The sequence below is a fragment of the Schistocerca americana genome, chromosome 1 (assembly GCF_021461395.2).
Source record: "Schistocerca americana isolate TAMUIC-IGC-003095 chromosome 1, iqSchAmer2.1, whole genome shotgun sequence".
NCBI lineage: Eukaryota > Metazoa > Arthropoda > Insecta > Orthoptera > Acrididae > Schistocerca > Schistocerca americana.
In genome coordinates, this window is record NC_060119.1 from 1,035,719,432 (window position 1) to 1,035,737,830 (window position 18,399).

Here is an 18,399-nt window from a genome sequence, read left to right on the forward strand (position 1 = left end):
AATCTACACATAATCTTTCATTATTAAAGTTGTGTAAACAACTTTTTCATAGAATAAAATACACATGACACGGTGAAACTTAATTAACCATCACATAATGGATAAGAACCTCCCTCAAGTATTTCTCAGTTTCAGGGATCACTGAAATGCTTTGTTTTGAAATGGATAGTAAAAAGATCAAAATAGTACATAATTCACCAGTTACTAGCTACTGACATGTTACTGTTCAGGCTTATTGCTGCAGTTTATCAAGCAACAAATCTGAAATTTGCAAACAAAACATTGTTGTCACCTAGTATTTGTTGTACCTCTGTTATTTAGAAACTTTTTTACCCACAGTCACCTTTGAGTTTTCTTTTTCTGCTCTCTTTTCATCACAAAGTGCATAACACAAACTCCCAAGCAAAAAAGGGGATCCATAGCAGACTCCCTGTGCAATAAGGCAGTATAGGACAAGAGAATGTCCTTGGGTAAATGCGTTCTTTCCACAAATTTTTATGCGTTCTCTTTTTTCTCGTGCGTCTGCGATTGAACGTGAAGAAAAAGGAATCATGTGGACACGCCTTTGCAAACGCACCATCTTCAAAGTACTTCCTCCTTTTCGCCAGTACATTCAGAATATGATTTTAGGGAACAGCTCATGGGATTAACACAGAAACACAATAAGTCCGTAGAGGTGTTCTCTGACAAAAATCTTAAGTTATACCCACAGAGTTATGAATTGATGCACAATGCGGAGATGGACAAAGTCTTCTTGTGGGAAGCAGAGAATAGGCCTTAGATGCTTTCGCTAGGAGTACAGTGAATATGTCAAACAGGTGAAGACGGAAAATCCTAGCGATTTTTCCTCAGGTATCAGAACTGAACCACAGCTGGAGGAGATCAATATTGCAACTGAGAAATGGAGTGCCGGGGTGTCTTCTCCTCTGAGGTCAAATGCAACAGATTTGGATGAGCGGACCACATGAAGAAGCAATGCTATCAGCTACAATGCTTTGAATGTGATGAGATTGGGCATAGGGCATGTGACTGCAAATGTGGAAAGCAGGACAGCCGCAATAGAAAGAAGCACGCTTTAAAAGCAAACAGGGGTGCCCTGATCTGACCATCACAGGTCATTTAAAAAAGAGCACACTGCAAGGACTTGTGCAAAGACAGATTGTTGCTAGAGTGTTGCAGTTAATCATAAGAAACAAATTCTTGGTAAACACATATGCACATTTGTCAGTTTCAGTCTGGACCTATTGGGTAGGAAGAGACTTCAGTCTCTACAGTACAGGTTAACACGGCGTATATGACAATGGCGTGAAATCAATCGGGACAAGATTGCTCACTTCTACCACTGGGTTTGAAACATTTAAGGAGCATACTGAGGTGTTGCCACACTTTGATGAGGTGTGCTGGACAATTCTTGGACTTGATTTTCTAAATAAGCATCATGCGTATGATTGAGCTTGGTGGAGCTTTGTTTCCACTTTGGAAGAGAGCTGATAGTGACACAATGTCACAAGCTGCGCCTGTCATGAAGGTGTTACCAGCTAAACTGCATACATGTATATCAAAGGTTAATTCATTCGATATCATACCAGTAGGTGCAGGGAAATTGATCTAGGTTAGTGTAGATAGTGTAGGTACCAACTCACCAAGGGAATTGTGCATGGAAGAGCCATCGGCCTGGAACGATGAGCTATATAAGTTGCACTGTATGGTACGTAGGAGCATAGTGTGTGTTACAGATATAGATGGAGAATTTATGGTTCCTGCGAGCTTGGACAATTTTGACAAGGACAAGGTTAGTCTGCTAAGGGACCAAACGGTTGCCAGTTTGTCTTGGAATGGTTATTATATCATACAATGTATTACATACTCAAATCAAACAATGGGAAATCCAGGATGGAATGTAACAATACCAGAGAAGGAAAGTTGCTACTCACCATATAGCGGAGATGCTGAGTCGCGATAGGCACAATAAAAAGATTCACATAATTAAAACTTTCGGCCATTAAGGCCTTTGTCAGCAGTAGACACACATACACACACACTCACATAAATGCAACTTGCACACACATCTGCAGTCTCAGAGAGCTGAGACCACACTGCGAACAGCAACACCAGTGCATGATGGGAGTGGCGACCTCCTATATAAAAGATAACAACCATTTCCTCAACCAACTCTCCACAGTTCCTGTCCCTTTACCACACGGTGCCCTGCTCGTCACTATTGATGCCATCTCCCTGTACACTAACATTCCTAATGCCCATGGCCTTACTGCTGTCGAACACTACCTTTCCAGATGCCCTATGGATTCCAAACCAACAACCTCCTTCTAGTCTCCATGACCAACTATATCCTCACCCACAATTACTTCTCCTCTGAAGGCATTACCTACAAACAAATCTGCGGTACGGCTATGGGCACCCGCATGGCACCATCCTATGCTAACCTATTCATGGGCCATCTAGAGGAATCCTTCCCAAAAACCCAGAATCCTAAACCCCTCACCTAGTTCAGATTCATTGATGACATCTTTGCTATCTGGATTGAAGGTGAGGACACCTTATTCACATTTCTCCATAACCTCAACAACTTCTCCCCCACTTGTTTCATATGGTCCGACAAGCCACCTTCCTAGATGTTGACCTTCACCCCAGAGATGGCTTCATCAGTACCTCCGTCCATATCAAACCTACTAACCACCAGCAATACCTCCACTTTGACAGCTGCCACCCATTTCATACCAAGAAGTCCCTTCCGTACAGCCTAGCTACACTTGGTCGTCGCATTTCCAGTGGCGAACAGTCCCTCACAAAATATACTGAGGGTCTCACTGAAGCCTTCAATGACCATAATTATCCTCCCATCCTTGTACAAACACAAGTCTCCCGTGCCTTATCTTTCCAGTCTCCCACCACCTCCCAAAGTCCCACAGTCTGGCCACAGAGGAGCATTCCCCTCATAACTCAGTACCATCTGGGACTGGAGCAACTGAATTACATTCTCTGCCAGGGTTTTGATTACCTGCCGTCATTCCCCGAAATGAGAAATGTCCTGCTCACTATCCTTCCCACCCCTCCTACCATGATAGGTGTCGTCGTAACTGCCGTCTGCTGTGCAGCGAGCTAAGTTAATTCAAGTATTAACTGTATTTTTCTTACTTGTCACTTATTCTTCCGTGTGTTTTTGCTTTTAGGAAGCTTTAATTGTCAAGTGCTAGTAATAGTGTTCCATAGATTTTGTGTTTGTTTTGAATACAGTCAGAGAGAGTCCCTTTAGTCAACCATAGTGCCAGTAGTGCTAGTGTTTGTTTTCAATACAGTCCGGAGATAGGTAGTGCTATTTTCATTGTTTTCTACAAGAAGTGTCTAGCAACCACAGTTTAGTCAACAATCAGCTGCCTTTAGTGAATTAGCAGTCTAGTTAAAAGTTGATTAACTCTCTACAGTAAATTGATTTCTTAGGATGGATAGGATGTGTGACTGCTGTGTACGGACGCAGGAGGGGCTGGCCACTGTTCGCGAACAGCTGAGCGTGTTGATGGGTGCGGTCAGCCATCTTCAGGCTGCTGCCTCAGAGTGTAGCGGCAGTGAGGAGTCTGGTACGTCACATGGTACACCCCAGGTGCTACATGCTTCATCCACTGTCCCTGCTGTCGAGACATCTTCGCGGGTACCGGGTGCGGTTGCGCCACCCTCTCCCCAAGGGGAGTGGCGGGTTCAGCGGCGTTCGCGGCGCATGAGGCGGAGGGTCAATGTGGAGGCTGGCCGTGTGGCATCGCCCGCTCTGCCTGTGAGTGGACATGTGGCCGCTCCTTCAGCAAGGTCCGAGCAGGCACACGGGGGGGAGGGGTTTATTAGTTATTGAGAGCTCCAACGTTAGGCGGGTGATGGGGCCCCTTAGGGAAATAGCGGAAAGGTCAGGGAAGAAGGCCAGTGTTCACTCTGTCTGCTTGCTGGGGGGTCTCATCTGAGATGTGGAGGAGGCCCTGCCGGTGGCGACAGAGAGCACTGGGTGCACCCGACTGCAAATTGTTGCTCATGTCGGCACCAATGACTCCTGCCGTCTGGGTTCAGATATCATCCTCAGTTTGTACAGGTGGTTGGTGGAATTGGTGAAGGCAGAAAGCCTCGCTCGCGGGGTGGAATCTGAGCTAACTATTTGTAGTATCGTTCCCAGAACCGATCACGGTCCTCTGGTTTGGAGCCGAGTAGAAGGCTTAAACCAGACGCTCAGACGACTCTGCGGAGATCTGGGGTGCAAATTTCTCGACCTCCGCTATCGGGTGGAGAAATGTAGGGTCCCCCTGAATAGGTCAGCCGTGCACTAAACGCCGGAAGCGGCTACAAGGGTAGCAGAGTACGTGTGGAGTGCACATGTGGGATTTTTAGGTTAGAGAATTCCCTCCCTAGGCCCGACAAGACGTCTCCTGAGATGCGGCAAGGTAGGAGTAGGCAAAATGCAACAGGGAATAACAATATTAATGTGCTAATAGTAAACTGCAGGAGCGTCTATAGAAAGGTCTCAGAACTGATCTCATTAATAAACGGTCACAACGCCCATATAGTACTAGGGACAGAAAGTTGGCTGAAACCAGAAGCAAACAGTGATGAAATCCTAAACTCAGATTGGAATGTATACCGCAGAGACAGGCTGGACAGTGAAGGGGAAGGTGTGTTTATAGCGATAAGAAGTGCAATAGTATCGAAGGAAATTGACGGAGATCCAAAATGTGAAATAATTTGGGTGAAGGTCACAGTTAAAGCAGGCTCAGACATGGTAATTGGATGTCTCTATAAGCCCCCTGGCTCAGCAGCTGTTGTGGCTGAGCACCTGAAGGATAATTTGGAAAATGTTTCGAGTAGATTTCCCCACCATGTTATAGTTCTGGGTGGAGATTTTAATTTGCCGGATATAGACTGGGAGACTCAAACGTTCATAACGGGTGGCAGGGACAAAGAATCCAGTGAAATTTTTTAAGTGCTTTATCTGAAAACTACCTTGAGCAGTTAAACAGAGAACCGACTCGTGGCGATAACATATTAGACCTTCTGGTGACAAACAGACCCAAACTATTTGAAACAGTTAACGCAGAACAGGGTATCAGCGATCATAAAGCGGTTACTGCGTCGATGATTTCGGCCGTAAATAGAAATATTAAAAAAGGTAGGAAGATTTTTCTGTTTAGCAAAAGTGACAAAAAGCAGATTACTGAGTACCTGACGGCTCAACACAAAAGTTTTGTCTCAAGTACAGATAGTGTTGAGGATCAGTGGACAAAGTTCAAAACCACCGTCCAACATGCGTTAGATGAGTATGTGCCAAGCAAGATCGTAAGAGATGGAAAAGAGCCACTGTGGTACAACAACTGAGTTAGAAAACTGCTGCGGAAGCAAAGGGAACTTCACAGCAAACATAAACATAGCTAAAGCCTTGCAGAGAAACAAAAATTACGCGAAGCGAAATGTAGTGTGAGGAGGGCTATGCGAGAGGCGTTCAATGAATTCGAAAGTACAGTTCTATGTACTGACTTGCCAGAAAATCCTAAGAAATTTTGGTCTTATGTCAAAGTGGTAGGTGGATAAAAACAAAATGTCCAGACACTCTGTGACCAAAATGGTACTGAAACAGAGGATGACAGACTAAAGGCCAAAATACTAAATGTCTTTTTCCAAAGCTGTTTCACAGAGGAAGACTGCACTGTAGTTCCTTCTCTACCTGATTGTTGCACAGATGACAAAATGGTAGATATCGAAAAAGACGACAGAGGGATAGAGATACAATTAAAATCGCTCAAAAGAGGAAAGGCCGCTGGACCTGATGGGATACCAGGTCGATTTTACACAGAGTACGTGAAGGAACTTGCCCCCCCTTCTTGCAGCGGTGTACCGTAGGTCTCTAGAAGAGCGTAGCATTCCAAAGGATTGGAAAAGGGCACAGGTCATCCCCATTTTCAAGAAGGGACGTTGAACAGATGTGCAGAACTATAGATCTATATCTCTAACGTCGATCAGTTGTAGAATTTTGGAACACGTATTATGTTCGACTATAATGACTTTTCTGGAGACTAGAAATCTACTCTGTATGAATCAGCATGGGTTTCGAAAAAGACGGTCGTGTGAAACCCAGCTCACACTATTCGTCCACGAGACTCAAGAGGGCTATAGACACGGGTTCACAGGTAGATGCTGTGTTTCTTGACTTCCGTAAGGCGTTCGATACAGTTCCCCACAGTCGTTTAATGAACAAAGTAAGAGCATATGGACCATCAGGCCAATTGTGTGATTGGATTGAAGAGTTCCTAGATAACAGAACGCAGCATGTCATTCTCAATGGAGAGAAGTCTTCCGAAGTAAGAGTGATTTCAGGTGTGCTGCAGGGGAGTGTCATAGGACCGTTGCTATTCACAATATACATAAATGACCTTGTGGATGACATCGGAAGTTCACTGAGGCTTTTTGGAGATAATGCTGTGGTGTATCGAGAGGTTGTAACAATGGAAAGTTGTACTGAAATGCAGGAGGATCTGCAGCGAATTGACGCATGGTGCAGGGAATGGCAATTGAATCTCAATGTAGACAAGTGTAATGTGCTGCGAATACATAGAAAGATAGATCCCTTATCATTTAGCTACAAAATAGCAGGTCAGCAACTGGAAGCAGTTAATTCCATAAATTATCTGGGAGTACGCATTAGGAGTGATTTAAAATGGAATGATCATATAAAGTTGATCGTCGGTAAAGCAGATGCCAGACTGAGATTCATTGGAAGAATCCTAAGGAAATGCAATCCGAAAACAAAGGAAGTAGGTTACAGTGCGCTTGTTCGCCACAGCTTGAATACTGCTTAGCAGTGTGGGATCCGTACCAGATGGGGTTGATAGAAGAGATAGAGAAGATCCAACGGAGAGCAGCGCGCTTCGCTACAGGATCATTTAGTAATTGCAAAAGCGTTACGGAGATGATAGATAAACTCCAGTGGAAGACTCTGCAGGACAGACGCTCAGTAGCTTGGTACGGGCTTTTGTTAAAGTTTCGAGAACATACCTTCACCGAAGAGTCAAGCAGTATATTGCTCCCTCCTATGTATATCTCGCGAAGAGACCATGAGGATAAAATCAGAGAGATTAGAGCCCACACAGAAGCATACCGGCAATCCTTCTTTCCACGAACAATACGAGACTGGAATAGAAGAGAGAACCAATAGAGGTACTCAAGGTACCCTCCGCCACACACCGTCAGGTGGCTTGCGGAGTATGGCTGTAGATGTAGATGTATTCTGCCGTCCACCGAACCTACACAATATACTCATCCATCCTTACACAACCCCTTTCCCAATCCCTTACCTCGTGGCTCATACCCCTATAATAGACCTAGATGCAAGATCTGCCCCATACATCCTCCTACCACCACCTATTCCAGTCTGGTCACTGACATTACCTATGCCAACAAAGGCAGGGCTACCTGTGAAACCAGTCATGTGATTTACAAGCTAAGCTGCAACCTCTGTGCTGCATTCTATGTAGGCATGACAACCAACAAGCATGAACAGCCACCGACAAACTGTGGCCAAGAAACAAGTGGACCACCGTGTTGCTTTACATGCTGCCAAACATGGTATCCCTCATCTTAATGACTGCTTCACAGCCTGTACCATATGGATCCTTCCCACCAACACTAGCTTTTCTGAATTGCGCAGGTGGGAACTTTCCCTGCAATACATCCTACATTCCCGTAACCCTCCTGGCGTCAACCTTCATTAGTCACTGTCCTCACCCATCCATCCCTCTCCCTGTTCCCATTCCAGCACTACACAGCCGTCACTCCACCGCCACACCCAGTCTTTTATTTTCTCTCCTTTCTGCTACTTACCCCCTCCACCCTCCGCACCTTCTCTCCTGCCCCTGTCTCAACTACAACACTTGACTGTCCGTCACTCCCACCATATTATCCCTCCCCACCTCCTCCTTACCCCCACCCAGTCGCCACTCCCATCATGCACTGGTGCTGCTGTTCACAGTGTGGTCTCAGCTCTCTGAGACTGCAGATGTGTGTGCAAGTTGCGTTTATGTGAATGTGTGTGTGTGTGTGTGTGTGAATCTTTTTTATTGTGCCTATTGCGACTCAGCATCTCCGCTATATGGTGAGTAGCAACTTTCCTTCTCTGGTAATTTATTACATACTACCTGACTTCAGTATAAATTCAGTGCAGTAATGCAATCACTGTAAATGGATCATTCCATGTCAATTCAACGCACCTCTTAACCTGACCCTCTCAATTTTTTTTTCAAATTTGGTGCATTCAATGACCCAGATAAGATATGGAAAAATGCCAAATTGCAAATGTGTATTACAACTGTGAAGAAAGTTACAGGTCTGGAAAGTTTGGAATTTGTGCTAAATTTACATGTGTATCTCACAACATAAATGATGTAATTCTGGTTCTAATTCAGTTACAGCAATTAAAATGGTACCACTGGAAAGCTAACGAATAGATCTTTACATTGATATGCCACATGGCAGGTTTCTAAGAATTTTCATGCTAAAGGTCATTGACCTTGAATATCTCAAACACCTCATCTTCAATTTTTTTGAAAAAAAATAATAATAATAATAATAATTGCTCCAGTATGTTACTATAAATATGGTAAATATCAAGACAGCACACCAAAGGCATCAGGCACAAGAAATTATTTTGTCAACTTAAGCACACCATCAACATGCAGTAAGCAGCTATGTATCCAGTTTTTTCTATAACACCAGCCAATAGCAGTTACTTTTATTCAGACAAGTTCTTTAATATTTCGCCCTGTGAACAGCCAATCAGAGAGATTTTTATTTCAGTCAATCAACATTACCAGCCTGTTTTAGTGAACAGGCAATCAGATAGACTCTTATTTCAACCAGTCATCATTAGTCCACTGATCTCTATATATTATGCAAATTTTGTTTCATATGTTTTATGGCTGTGGCTTGTTTAACAAAGTGCAGTGTAAATGTCTCATAAAGTAATATTTAGTAAAAAATGGATTTCAAGTCAAAATTGTATTGCTGCAATCCGTTTAGGAAAGAAGGCCATGCAAGAGTGCAGAAGAATTTAAGGAATGTTCAGGAGTGGATGATAAACATATATCCTAATGTATTGTACGGTGGAAAAATTTGCAGTAAATGTACAAAAAACAATACAGCAAAACCCAACAATCACTGCAGGTGTTGCCTCAGTTGTTCCAGGTACTTCCGGAGAAGATTTAAGTGAAGATGAAGTAGCATCAGATCTGGCTTCAGTATTTAGGTGAATCTCCTGTGAAGAAAACAAGCCTTCTGAGTGAGAAAAAGTATCCAAAGCAAAACTGGAAAAAGAAGAGAGTGTAAATAGAGAAAGTGAAATTATCACCCAGCTGAAAGATAAGTTTCACAATTCAGACCGTATGTGTGACAAAACACAAATTGTAACTGCACTTCCAAAGAGTTGGAGTATAAGGAAAACTATGAAAGAATTTTCTGCTTCAGATTACATGGTACAGAGAGCAAAACAGTTAGTAGCAGAACATGGTATATTAGTGACACCAAATCCAAAGCCAGGTAAGACATTATGTGAGAAAACTGTTCATGAAAAGACTTCGCGTCTGTGAAAGAAAATTGTAATTACAATACATAAACAAAAGCAGCTAGTGTTGCACAACCTTAAGGAACTGTGTGCATATTTCAAAGATAAATACCTATATGTAGATATTGGGTTCTCCAAATTTTGTGAGTTGTGGCCAAAGCACAGCGTTCTTGCCAATGCCAGTGTTTGTGTGTGTGTCCTGCACCAGAATTTCAAGTTAATGATTGAAGGTTGTAAACTTAAAGCACTAACATAGAGTGAAGAATACACATTACCATCGTACAAGCACTGTGTAGCATTTGTTACATGTAATTCTGCACTACCAGCATGTTTCTTAGGTTCATGTCCCTATTGTCTAGGTGTGACAAGACTAACTGATTATCTGTATGGTAAGAACTGCATTGACGAAATTGCATGTAAGTGTTGGTTAACTACAGGCAGAGTAGTTCTAGAGGGCTATAACGAAGTCAACAGATGATTTCATTGAGGTGTGTGCACTGAGGTTACAACAACATTCATTTATCTCCCAGCAGCAGTCACATTTCTGTAAAATCACTAAAGAAGGTCTTAAGTCTCTTGTTCTTTGTGACTTTGCAGAAAATTACTCCTTCACCATTCAGGATGAGGTACAAGGATTCCACTGGAATAATTCACAGGCTACATTTCACCCATTTGCAGCTTACTACAGAGACTCAGGCACTAATGAAATACAACATGTATCATACGTGGAAATATCTGACTGCCTTCGGCATGATACAGTGTGTGTTTATTCTTTCCAGACAAATTTCATCAATTGCTTAAAATGTCAGTTTTCAAATACAAAGCACGAAAGAACTTTATGAATCTGTCTTACCATTAAGAAGATTTTGATGTTACAGCAGAATGGCATTTTTCTGCTACAGTGCTTGGTAAAGAACATTGTGATGGGGTAGCAGGGACTGTAAAGACATTAGCAAGGCTTCCCAGCCTCAAGTGACCTTACAAAAATAGTATCTTGACATCATGACAATTGTCTGAGTGGTGCAAGGAAAATATTCCTTCATGTGTCTTCCATTATACATCAGTTTCCAATCATGATGAAGATATAGCCAAACTGAAAATATTTCAAAAATGCAAGGACGATTCCAGGTACCCATAAGTTTCACTGTGCAATACCTGCTAACAACGGTTTAGTAAAGACTAAGACATATTCTGCATATTCAGCTTCTTTAGTGAGTAGAGTAGAGTCAGTGATTGCTATGGTGAATGAAATGCTGTTAACAAATATACATGGATTTGTTGCCTGTCTGTATGGCAGTCATTGGGTGGGTTGCATATGTCTTACGAACATGTGAAGAACCAGGTGAAGTAAAGGTCAACTTCTTGCATCCACATGGACCATCTCAGTCATTTGTTTCCTGCCAAACTAGACACTTGCATCATCAGAAAATGTGACATTATGACAAGAGTGGATACAGTGACACCAACTGGAAGGACATACAATCTCCCTGCATCAGATCTGGCAAACATTAACAATTTAGTTGGAGAATTGTGAGTAGTACTTATCATACATACAGTAGGTCTCCCCTGATGAGTGGTTCTGGGTGACTTTCCCAAAATATACCTCTTTTCCTAGACCTTTCCAGTCCTTTGCCTTCACCCTTCTTCCTTCCCCTTCAACCATTCTGCCTGAAGAAGGAGCCACTGGCTCCGAAAGTTTGCCAACCACAACAATATTTTATGTATGTGTTCTGCCACCGCTTGGTGAGTAGATTGTTTATCCATCCAATTGAATAACTGCTGTAAATAAGTGTTGTAAAATAATATATGATGATTCATGGCTACAATAGCCCAAGAATCATCATATGTACATTAGTATACTGAACATTTACATGTGTCATAACAAGTTTGTTGCTACCTTTTAAATGAAGATGAACCTTTCATATATGATGTGTACCAAGAATGGAAAGATGTTTGGCAGAATTTTGCTTCAGCGTATTCTCGCCACATTACTGATCATACTAAATATGTGAATGGATTTGGTATTCACATGAAATTGTGGATAACCGTGCATGAAGCCCATACATGGCAGGGAAAGTTTGGGAATCTGTATGAATGGGAGTTCAAGGACACTCCAATGTGTGACTGTAGGGTTGCTGTGTAAACTGCTCAAAACCTAACTGTAGAGTTTTTATTATCAAAATTTCTTGAGGAACCCAGCAAACTGCCTTTGGTGACACTAACATGTGTGGGCTGGTTAAGACCTGTATCTTCGGTTATAAAATTTTTGTATGTTTGCTTATAGTGCGAATTTTTCAATACGTTTAACAATTTATTTATGATGTCCTTAAATAAGAATTTAATGTGGCCATGTAAGCCATACTACTACTACTACTAATAAAACATAAAATGAAAATATTATGACCTTTTAAAACATTCCACATTCATAACAAAAAATTGTCAAAACGATGGCATTAGTAAGCACAGTGAGTTAAATAAGCCAGGGCAAATAGAGAAGCAAAGTGGCGTACATTAATTAATCTGTGCCGTGTACTCTCACGACGCTCCAATGACGATCTCTTGAAAATGTTTGTGGCTGAAACCGGTCGTTGTGATTGAAAAAGTGGAACTGGTGCTGTCAGTTGGTTCCAGGCAATTAATTAATCGTAGTCAAGTTAGAAGGTCCTCAGTTGACGACCAACAAAAACAGCAATACAAAAAGCTGTCTGAAATCCGAGGAAATTTCAAGATTGTAACTCTACAACAAAGAATAAAATCTATGAAGGGCTATTCATTGTTACTCACTAAAATCTGTTCAGCTTCTTTCAGTTGTCTCTGCAAGTTCTGAATGTACTGATCTTGTCTTTCGACTTCTGCTTTCAGGGCTTCCATTCTTTGATTAATTTTTGCTTGTTCTGCTGCCAATTTGAGCGTCTCCTTGAGCTGCTTGTCCTTTGCCAACAACAATTCCGTAATTTGAGCATGTTCTGAATTTGACAGCTTCTGGTGTTTCTGGACTATTGTATTTTCGATTAGCTCCCTTGAAATGAACAAATTATGAGGTCTACTACACAAAATTATCTTGATTAAAAAATTAACAATCTGATCGTTATTAAGGGCAGTTCTCGATAATAATTTATACACTACTGTGTTACATACTTTGCTATGATTTCTATGTCATCGATTAAAGCAAGTAAACTTTCCCCTGTGCTAATATTACAGGCAGTCATGACTGCTAACGTTTTTATGCCACTCTAACATCAACACCCACAACCTCATAACACCGCACTACCATCACAACATCAACAACACTGCAATTTGCACAATGCGTCTGTCGTCTTTCAAGATGCACTTTCTGCGCGTCCTACGCAGATGAAGATCTTTGGCGTAGCAAGCTGGTGGTGGGGAGTTGACGCCAACACCTACAAAATTGCCACTCGACGACTCGAGTATGAGCAGTTGAGTTCGAAGTACACGTGAGAAGTTGCAATTGGAAAGTATACTGACGTGTAGTGGCAACGAAGAGCGAATATGGTGAGGTTTTTTTGTGTTGGTTGCACAACTGTGAAATGCTTTCTGAGCGGCAACAGTACTTATGCGTTTTGCTGCGGCAGTTGTTTGCGAAATTTTGTATTTGGAACGAATATCAGATAAACTGAAAGTTGAGATACCGCTTGTATAAACGTTTCAGTAAACCTTGCCCCTCATTCATTTCTGTGTGTGGTGTTGATGGCATGATGTGGCAGAAATTCGATGTTCGCTATCCATCTGTCAACAGGAGTAGTTGGACGCATCCACTTGTCTGCTGAATGGGCGAACAGCAGCTGATACTACGTTTTTTCTAAAGGGGGGTGGAGTGGTATGGTATGGTATGGTAATAGGGACACCGTCACGTCCAGTTTATTTTTCAAGCCACGGTTTTGGCGATGTAATATGCCATCATCAGTCCCTAAACAACCAAATTACCAGCAATATTACCAACGAGAGTTATATAAAATAAGGCACAAACTGTATATGCAAGAGAGTATATTTGTCATTAAATAGTAGTATCTGAGTAAGTGTGAAAACAAGGGTACCACATACCGATATTCCACAAACTGTTTCTTATGTAATGTGTTGGATAACAATATGAAAGTCTCTGAATGTGGATAAGCCGATAACGGAGTAGTTAAAATGTCCGTGACCACATAACAGATTTATGCAGGCAAGTTTACCTAAAAGTGTGTGCACTAATCAAACCTAATAATTAGAACAGTGTACTGTGCACAGTGTTACACGAAGTAAGGTCTCAAAATTACGTGCATTCCCAGCCACGAAGAAACGTTTCGCACAGATACCCCTGTTTTGTGATTTAGGGCCCGATGACTGCGTATTATATCGCCGGAGTCGGTAGCCTATAAAATAAATTGGAGATGATCTTACAGAGCGCGGTGTTGTTCATATTTTTCAAGATAGGAATTTGTGCGGTTGAACGAAGCAGCCTTTGTGATAGCAAAGCACCCAACAAAACCATAAACATGACAGTAGAAAGCGGCACGTGTACAACTCACGTAAAATTCAATTTTAAGAAGTTCGTATTACCCTTCTAAAAAACTGTTTGGGAGCAGTAGGATTGCAGATTTGTTTGCAGACCTAGCTAGCTCTCGCCACAAATTAGGTTTCACAAGAGTCCATAACCCTTTTTCCCCATTTTTTTGTCGTTTTATGCCTTGTTGCAAATAAAATGTTTCATTTGTTTGTAATGACGAAGAATTTGATAAAATTGACCTTTTAGTGCCACCCTATAGCAATCCTATTGATTTTGAGGTTAGATATGTGTGCATCAGTTTTGCGGTATGTGCATCACCGCAGTTTATTATGAACCTTCTTCAGCAGCAGTGTTCATTGATGTCATCTTACATGTTATGAACTCGGTGGAAAAGAGTGTGATCCTAGATAGATTGTGTACCTTGATGATAAACGTTTAAAAGCAATAAAGTCTGTAGTGTGTCAACAACTCTCTTTCACTTGAAGTTCTGCATTTTCAACTCAAATAAGACATTTAGAACAAAATATTAATCGTAACTGACATTACGTTCCTACATAGCCTTACAGTAGTTAACATTATATTCCTAGCAACAGAGGATTGACAGTTTAAAAACTTTTAGTTGGCTTGGTGAAACCGTTGACTCCTCCATATTATTATTGCACAGCAGAAAAATATTGTTGTGCAGGCTTAAACTTTAACCAAAGTTCTACCAGGGAGCTTTGAACAGAGTAGGTTAGCACTGGGCTAGAGTGCCAGTCGTTTGTCAATAAGGCTTACCACCAATGCAACAGACCTCAGAATTGGGTAGACAGTAATACAAGCACTGCTGTGCTACTTAACAAGGTACTGTGAGAAAACACTGTAACTTCGCCTCCCAAATGCTGCTACAAAATCGATCATAGGCAAAAACAATCGAGCTCAGCAACCTGGGATCATTACTGAAATTACCACAGCACTGCAAGGAGCACTGATGGGTCTGATAATTAAAGACAACAGCACTCGTACATCCAGAGCCACTACGTCATAGGTCCACAGGTCAACCCATTAAATAGACAGACTTACAGAGCTCAAGAACGCATTCAGTTGTGCTGCCGTTCTGTCCATGTCTCTAGAACCACAGGGAGAAAGACAGTCTATTGAGTTTAAGTGAAACAACATAATACTGATCGATGATGGCCAGCTTGCTACATGCTTGCTGACTTCAGCATCAAGAGGCAGCAACATGATAATTTCCGCAGCTGTGGTCTGCTGTTGCAGCCTTCTGGGTCATCGCAGGTGAGAAGATTGGTAAGTGGCCAGCCCTCCTCCACTACTGAGTCATCATGGATGCTCTGCAAGCAGCCATATTTGTACCAGTGAAATGAGGTGCATCCGCGCAGCCTCCTGGCTGACTTGCGAGCATCTGCTGCAGTCTTGGTCAATCAGTGGTAGGTGACTGGTGCCTAACATTCACGAGAACTGGAATCCTGGATGACAGTTGGCAATATACGCCTGAGGGCACAACAGGCTGTCATTGAGAGCACCTAGGTGGTAGCTGCACTGGGTCGTCACAGCATGTCTGGGTGGGCAGCCCCTTCCTCACTCCGCTACTGTCACTAGCACAGTATGCAGCTATGGCACTAATCTGTGGCAGTGCTGGCACAACTTGCTCATAAGGCATCCTCACTCCTTCATGGCCCATGTCCTCACTGCCAACTTCGGCTCTGAAATCAGTTATAACTTCGTAAACTCAGCTCGGCCAATGAATGGTTTTACATCGCTTTATCATGGATGCCACATGGTATGCACTGGACCACTTACCCTCAATGTTCTCTCGACGTCCTGATCAGAAGACAATGGCAGCACTCAAGCTGCAACATTGGTGTCAGAATTGTCTGCACCTCAAGACTACAGTGGCAGTGAATGTAAATCTACAGCTCTGTTTAGCATACCAGCACAATTTGTTGTGGTTACTCACAGTTTGTTGTGATGAGTAACTTTCTTGTCATTGAAGGTATGTGGAGTGTTTTTGTTTTGGGCCATGTCAATTTACAGAGACAGCAGTAGCACCTTTAAGGTGTCATTTGTTAAAGCACAAGAGCCTGCGGATTTGTGACTGTTTGAAGGAAATGTTAGGGAAAATGAAGAATTGGATAGAATACATTGCTTTGTGTGTAGAACTGTAGTGTGTGCAAGTTATATTAATCTGGAATTTATGGCTCCTGTAAGTCTGGTTAAGTTCAGCATGGGCATGATTAGGCTGCCAAAGGGCCTACTGGTTGCCACATTAGAAGTATGAGATGAGGAACGTATTGGTAGATCATTTGATGGCCAGAGCAGCAAACCAACCATCAGTCCTGCAGTTTTAAAAGTAAAAGTGGGTCACTGGAAGGCAGTGATTAGCAGGTAATGAAAGTTTTATTACTGCCGTTTGTGGGTTTATTTCAAATGTAGGGTCCTTTACCAGTAACATCAGTACCCAACACCACATACCTACAGGTAACAGTGTGCCATTTCGTAGGAAGCCATACCACATAGCCAGGCACCTTCAATCTGTAATAGAGGAATTTATAGGTCAGCAGCTGGCATACAAGGTATTATTGAGTGCGTTGACAGCCTATGGCGCCCAGATGTTTTCATTGTGCCAAAAGGTCAACAGATGTTATCAGAAAGTACAGATTCTGTAGCAATTACGGCTACCTAAATGCAAAGACCGTGGCGGTTGCATATGTGGTTCCTAATAATACAGAAACATTAGATAACCTAGGAGGATACCTACCAGTACATTACAACAATGGATTTCAGAAGTGGTTACCACCAGCTGGAGGTAGTCTTTGAGGATAGAACCAAGATTACTGTCATGGTCCCATGAGGACATTATCAGTGTAAACAGATACCATTTGGATGAGGTTATAAGTGAGTTGAAGCTGAAAACTGTCATAGTATATTTGCATGATATCATATTCTCAAAGGATTTACCAGAGCATGTGAATCGCACAAAAGAGTATTCAACGGGCTGTGATCTCCACAGCTGATGCTTAGTATAGATGAGTCCCATTTTGTGCTGATGCATGTAAATTATCTGAAGCATGTGATTAGCAGGAAAAATGTTGAAACCAATACTTGCCTAACAGAGGCAATCCGAAACTTTACATCACCACAAAGAACAAAACTACAGCCATTCATGGGTTAGTGCAATTATTATTGCAAATTCATAAAGGATTTTGCAGAGATTGTAGAAACCCTTGAATCTTTAACATAATGCAGCGCGTCAGCAACCTTATATGTATAGAAAATAAACAATTTTTTCAGCCTTCAGTTGCAAGGTAATTTTTACTCGTTTACCTAGGTTTCAATTCCAGTAATGGAATCTTCTTCAGAACAAAAAAATAAATTATTTTGAGAGCCAAACACTGGCCAGTCACAGTTTAAAAATTAAAACAATAAAGCCGCATAATCATAAGATTATGTCTGTCAAGATTAAAACCATTAAGGCGAACGTAGACGGTCGGCGTAGCTCAGTCAACGTTCGCCTTAATGGTTTTAATCTTGACACACACAATCTTATGATTATGCGGCTTTATTGTTTTAATTTTTAAACTGTGACTCGCCAGTGTTTGGCTCTCAAAATAATTTATTTTTTTGTTCTGAAGAAGATTCCATTACAGGAATCGAATCCTAGGTAAATGAGTAAAAATTACTTTCCAACTGAAGGCTGGAAAAATTGTTTATTTTCTAAACCCTTGAATGATTGTTGACAAAGGGCATGAAATTCCACTGGTCAGCAGAATGCCAAGCAGTGTTTCAGGCATTGAAGGCAGTATTAATTTCTGATTTGCTAATAGTCTTTCCTGATTTTTAGAAGGAATTTAACCTCTCCCGTGACACGAACAATTGGGGGGGGGGGGGTTGGTTGTATTTTGAGCCAGAACATCGATGGGTAAGAAGATCGAGTAGCATATGTGTTGAGGCAGTTGAACGAAGTGGAGCACAGCTATTCCATTCTGGAAAAGGTGGTGTTGGTGATAATACGTGGGATAGTGTACTTTCGATGCTTCTTGTATGGATGGAAGTTGTCACAAACTACGCTTCATTAAAATTGTTGTTGGAACTAAAAGACATGTCTAGTAGGTTAACAAGATGGGCACTCAAAATGCAGCAAGTTTTATTTTGAGGTAGAATACAAACAGGACAAGAAGCACACAAATGCAGGTACGCAAAGTAGGAAAGTTGCAGTTATAAACATTTTAGGAAAATGTTCAACACACCTGCAGAGAGCACAAGTGGCCAACAAAGACTGTCAGGCATTTAG

The 18,399-nt window shown here is 41.9% G+C and overlaps 2 protein-coding genes across 4 annotated transcripts in view; one reads left to right on the top strand and one right to left on the bottom strand.

Annotated features, from left to right (window-relative positions):
* The window catches only part of LOC124616784 (mediator of RNA polymerase II transcription subunit 4), a 70,930-nt gene extending 57,980 nt beyond the window's left edge, over positions 1–12,950 (bottom strand). Inside the window, exons 1-2 of the mRNA XM_047145196.1 lie at positions 12,740–12,950; positions 12,386–12,620 (exon numbers count right to left, since the gene is read on the bottom strand). Of these exons, the coding sequence (XP_047001152.1) occupies positions 12,386–12,620; positions 12,740–12,810 (306 nt within the window). The 5' untranslated portion in view covers positions 12,811–12,950. The remainder of the gene's footprint in view (positions 1–12,385; positions 12,621–12,739) is intronic.
* A 22-nt stretch (positions 12,951–12,972) lies between these two features.
* LOC124616772 (3-hydroxyisobutyryl-CoA hydrolase, mitochondrial) overlaps positions 12,973–18,399 on the top strand; it is a 33,719-nt gene continuing 28,292 nt past the window's right edge. Inside the window, exon 1 of one of the 3 annotated variants that reach the window (XM_047145182.1) lies at positions 12,973–13,114. In XM_047145182.1, the coding sequence (XP_047001138.1) occupies positions 13,112–13,114 (3 nt within the window). In that variant the 5' untranslated portion in view covers positions 12,973–13,111. Of the gene's footprint in view, positions 13,115–13,676; positions 13,785–18,399 lie in introns of those variants that run through there. The other 2 variants (XM_047145164.1, XM_047145174.1) reach the window with 2 other exon arrangements.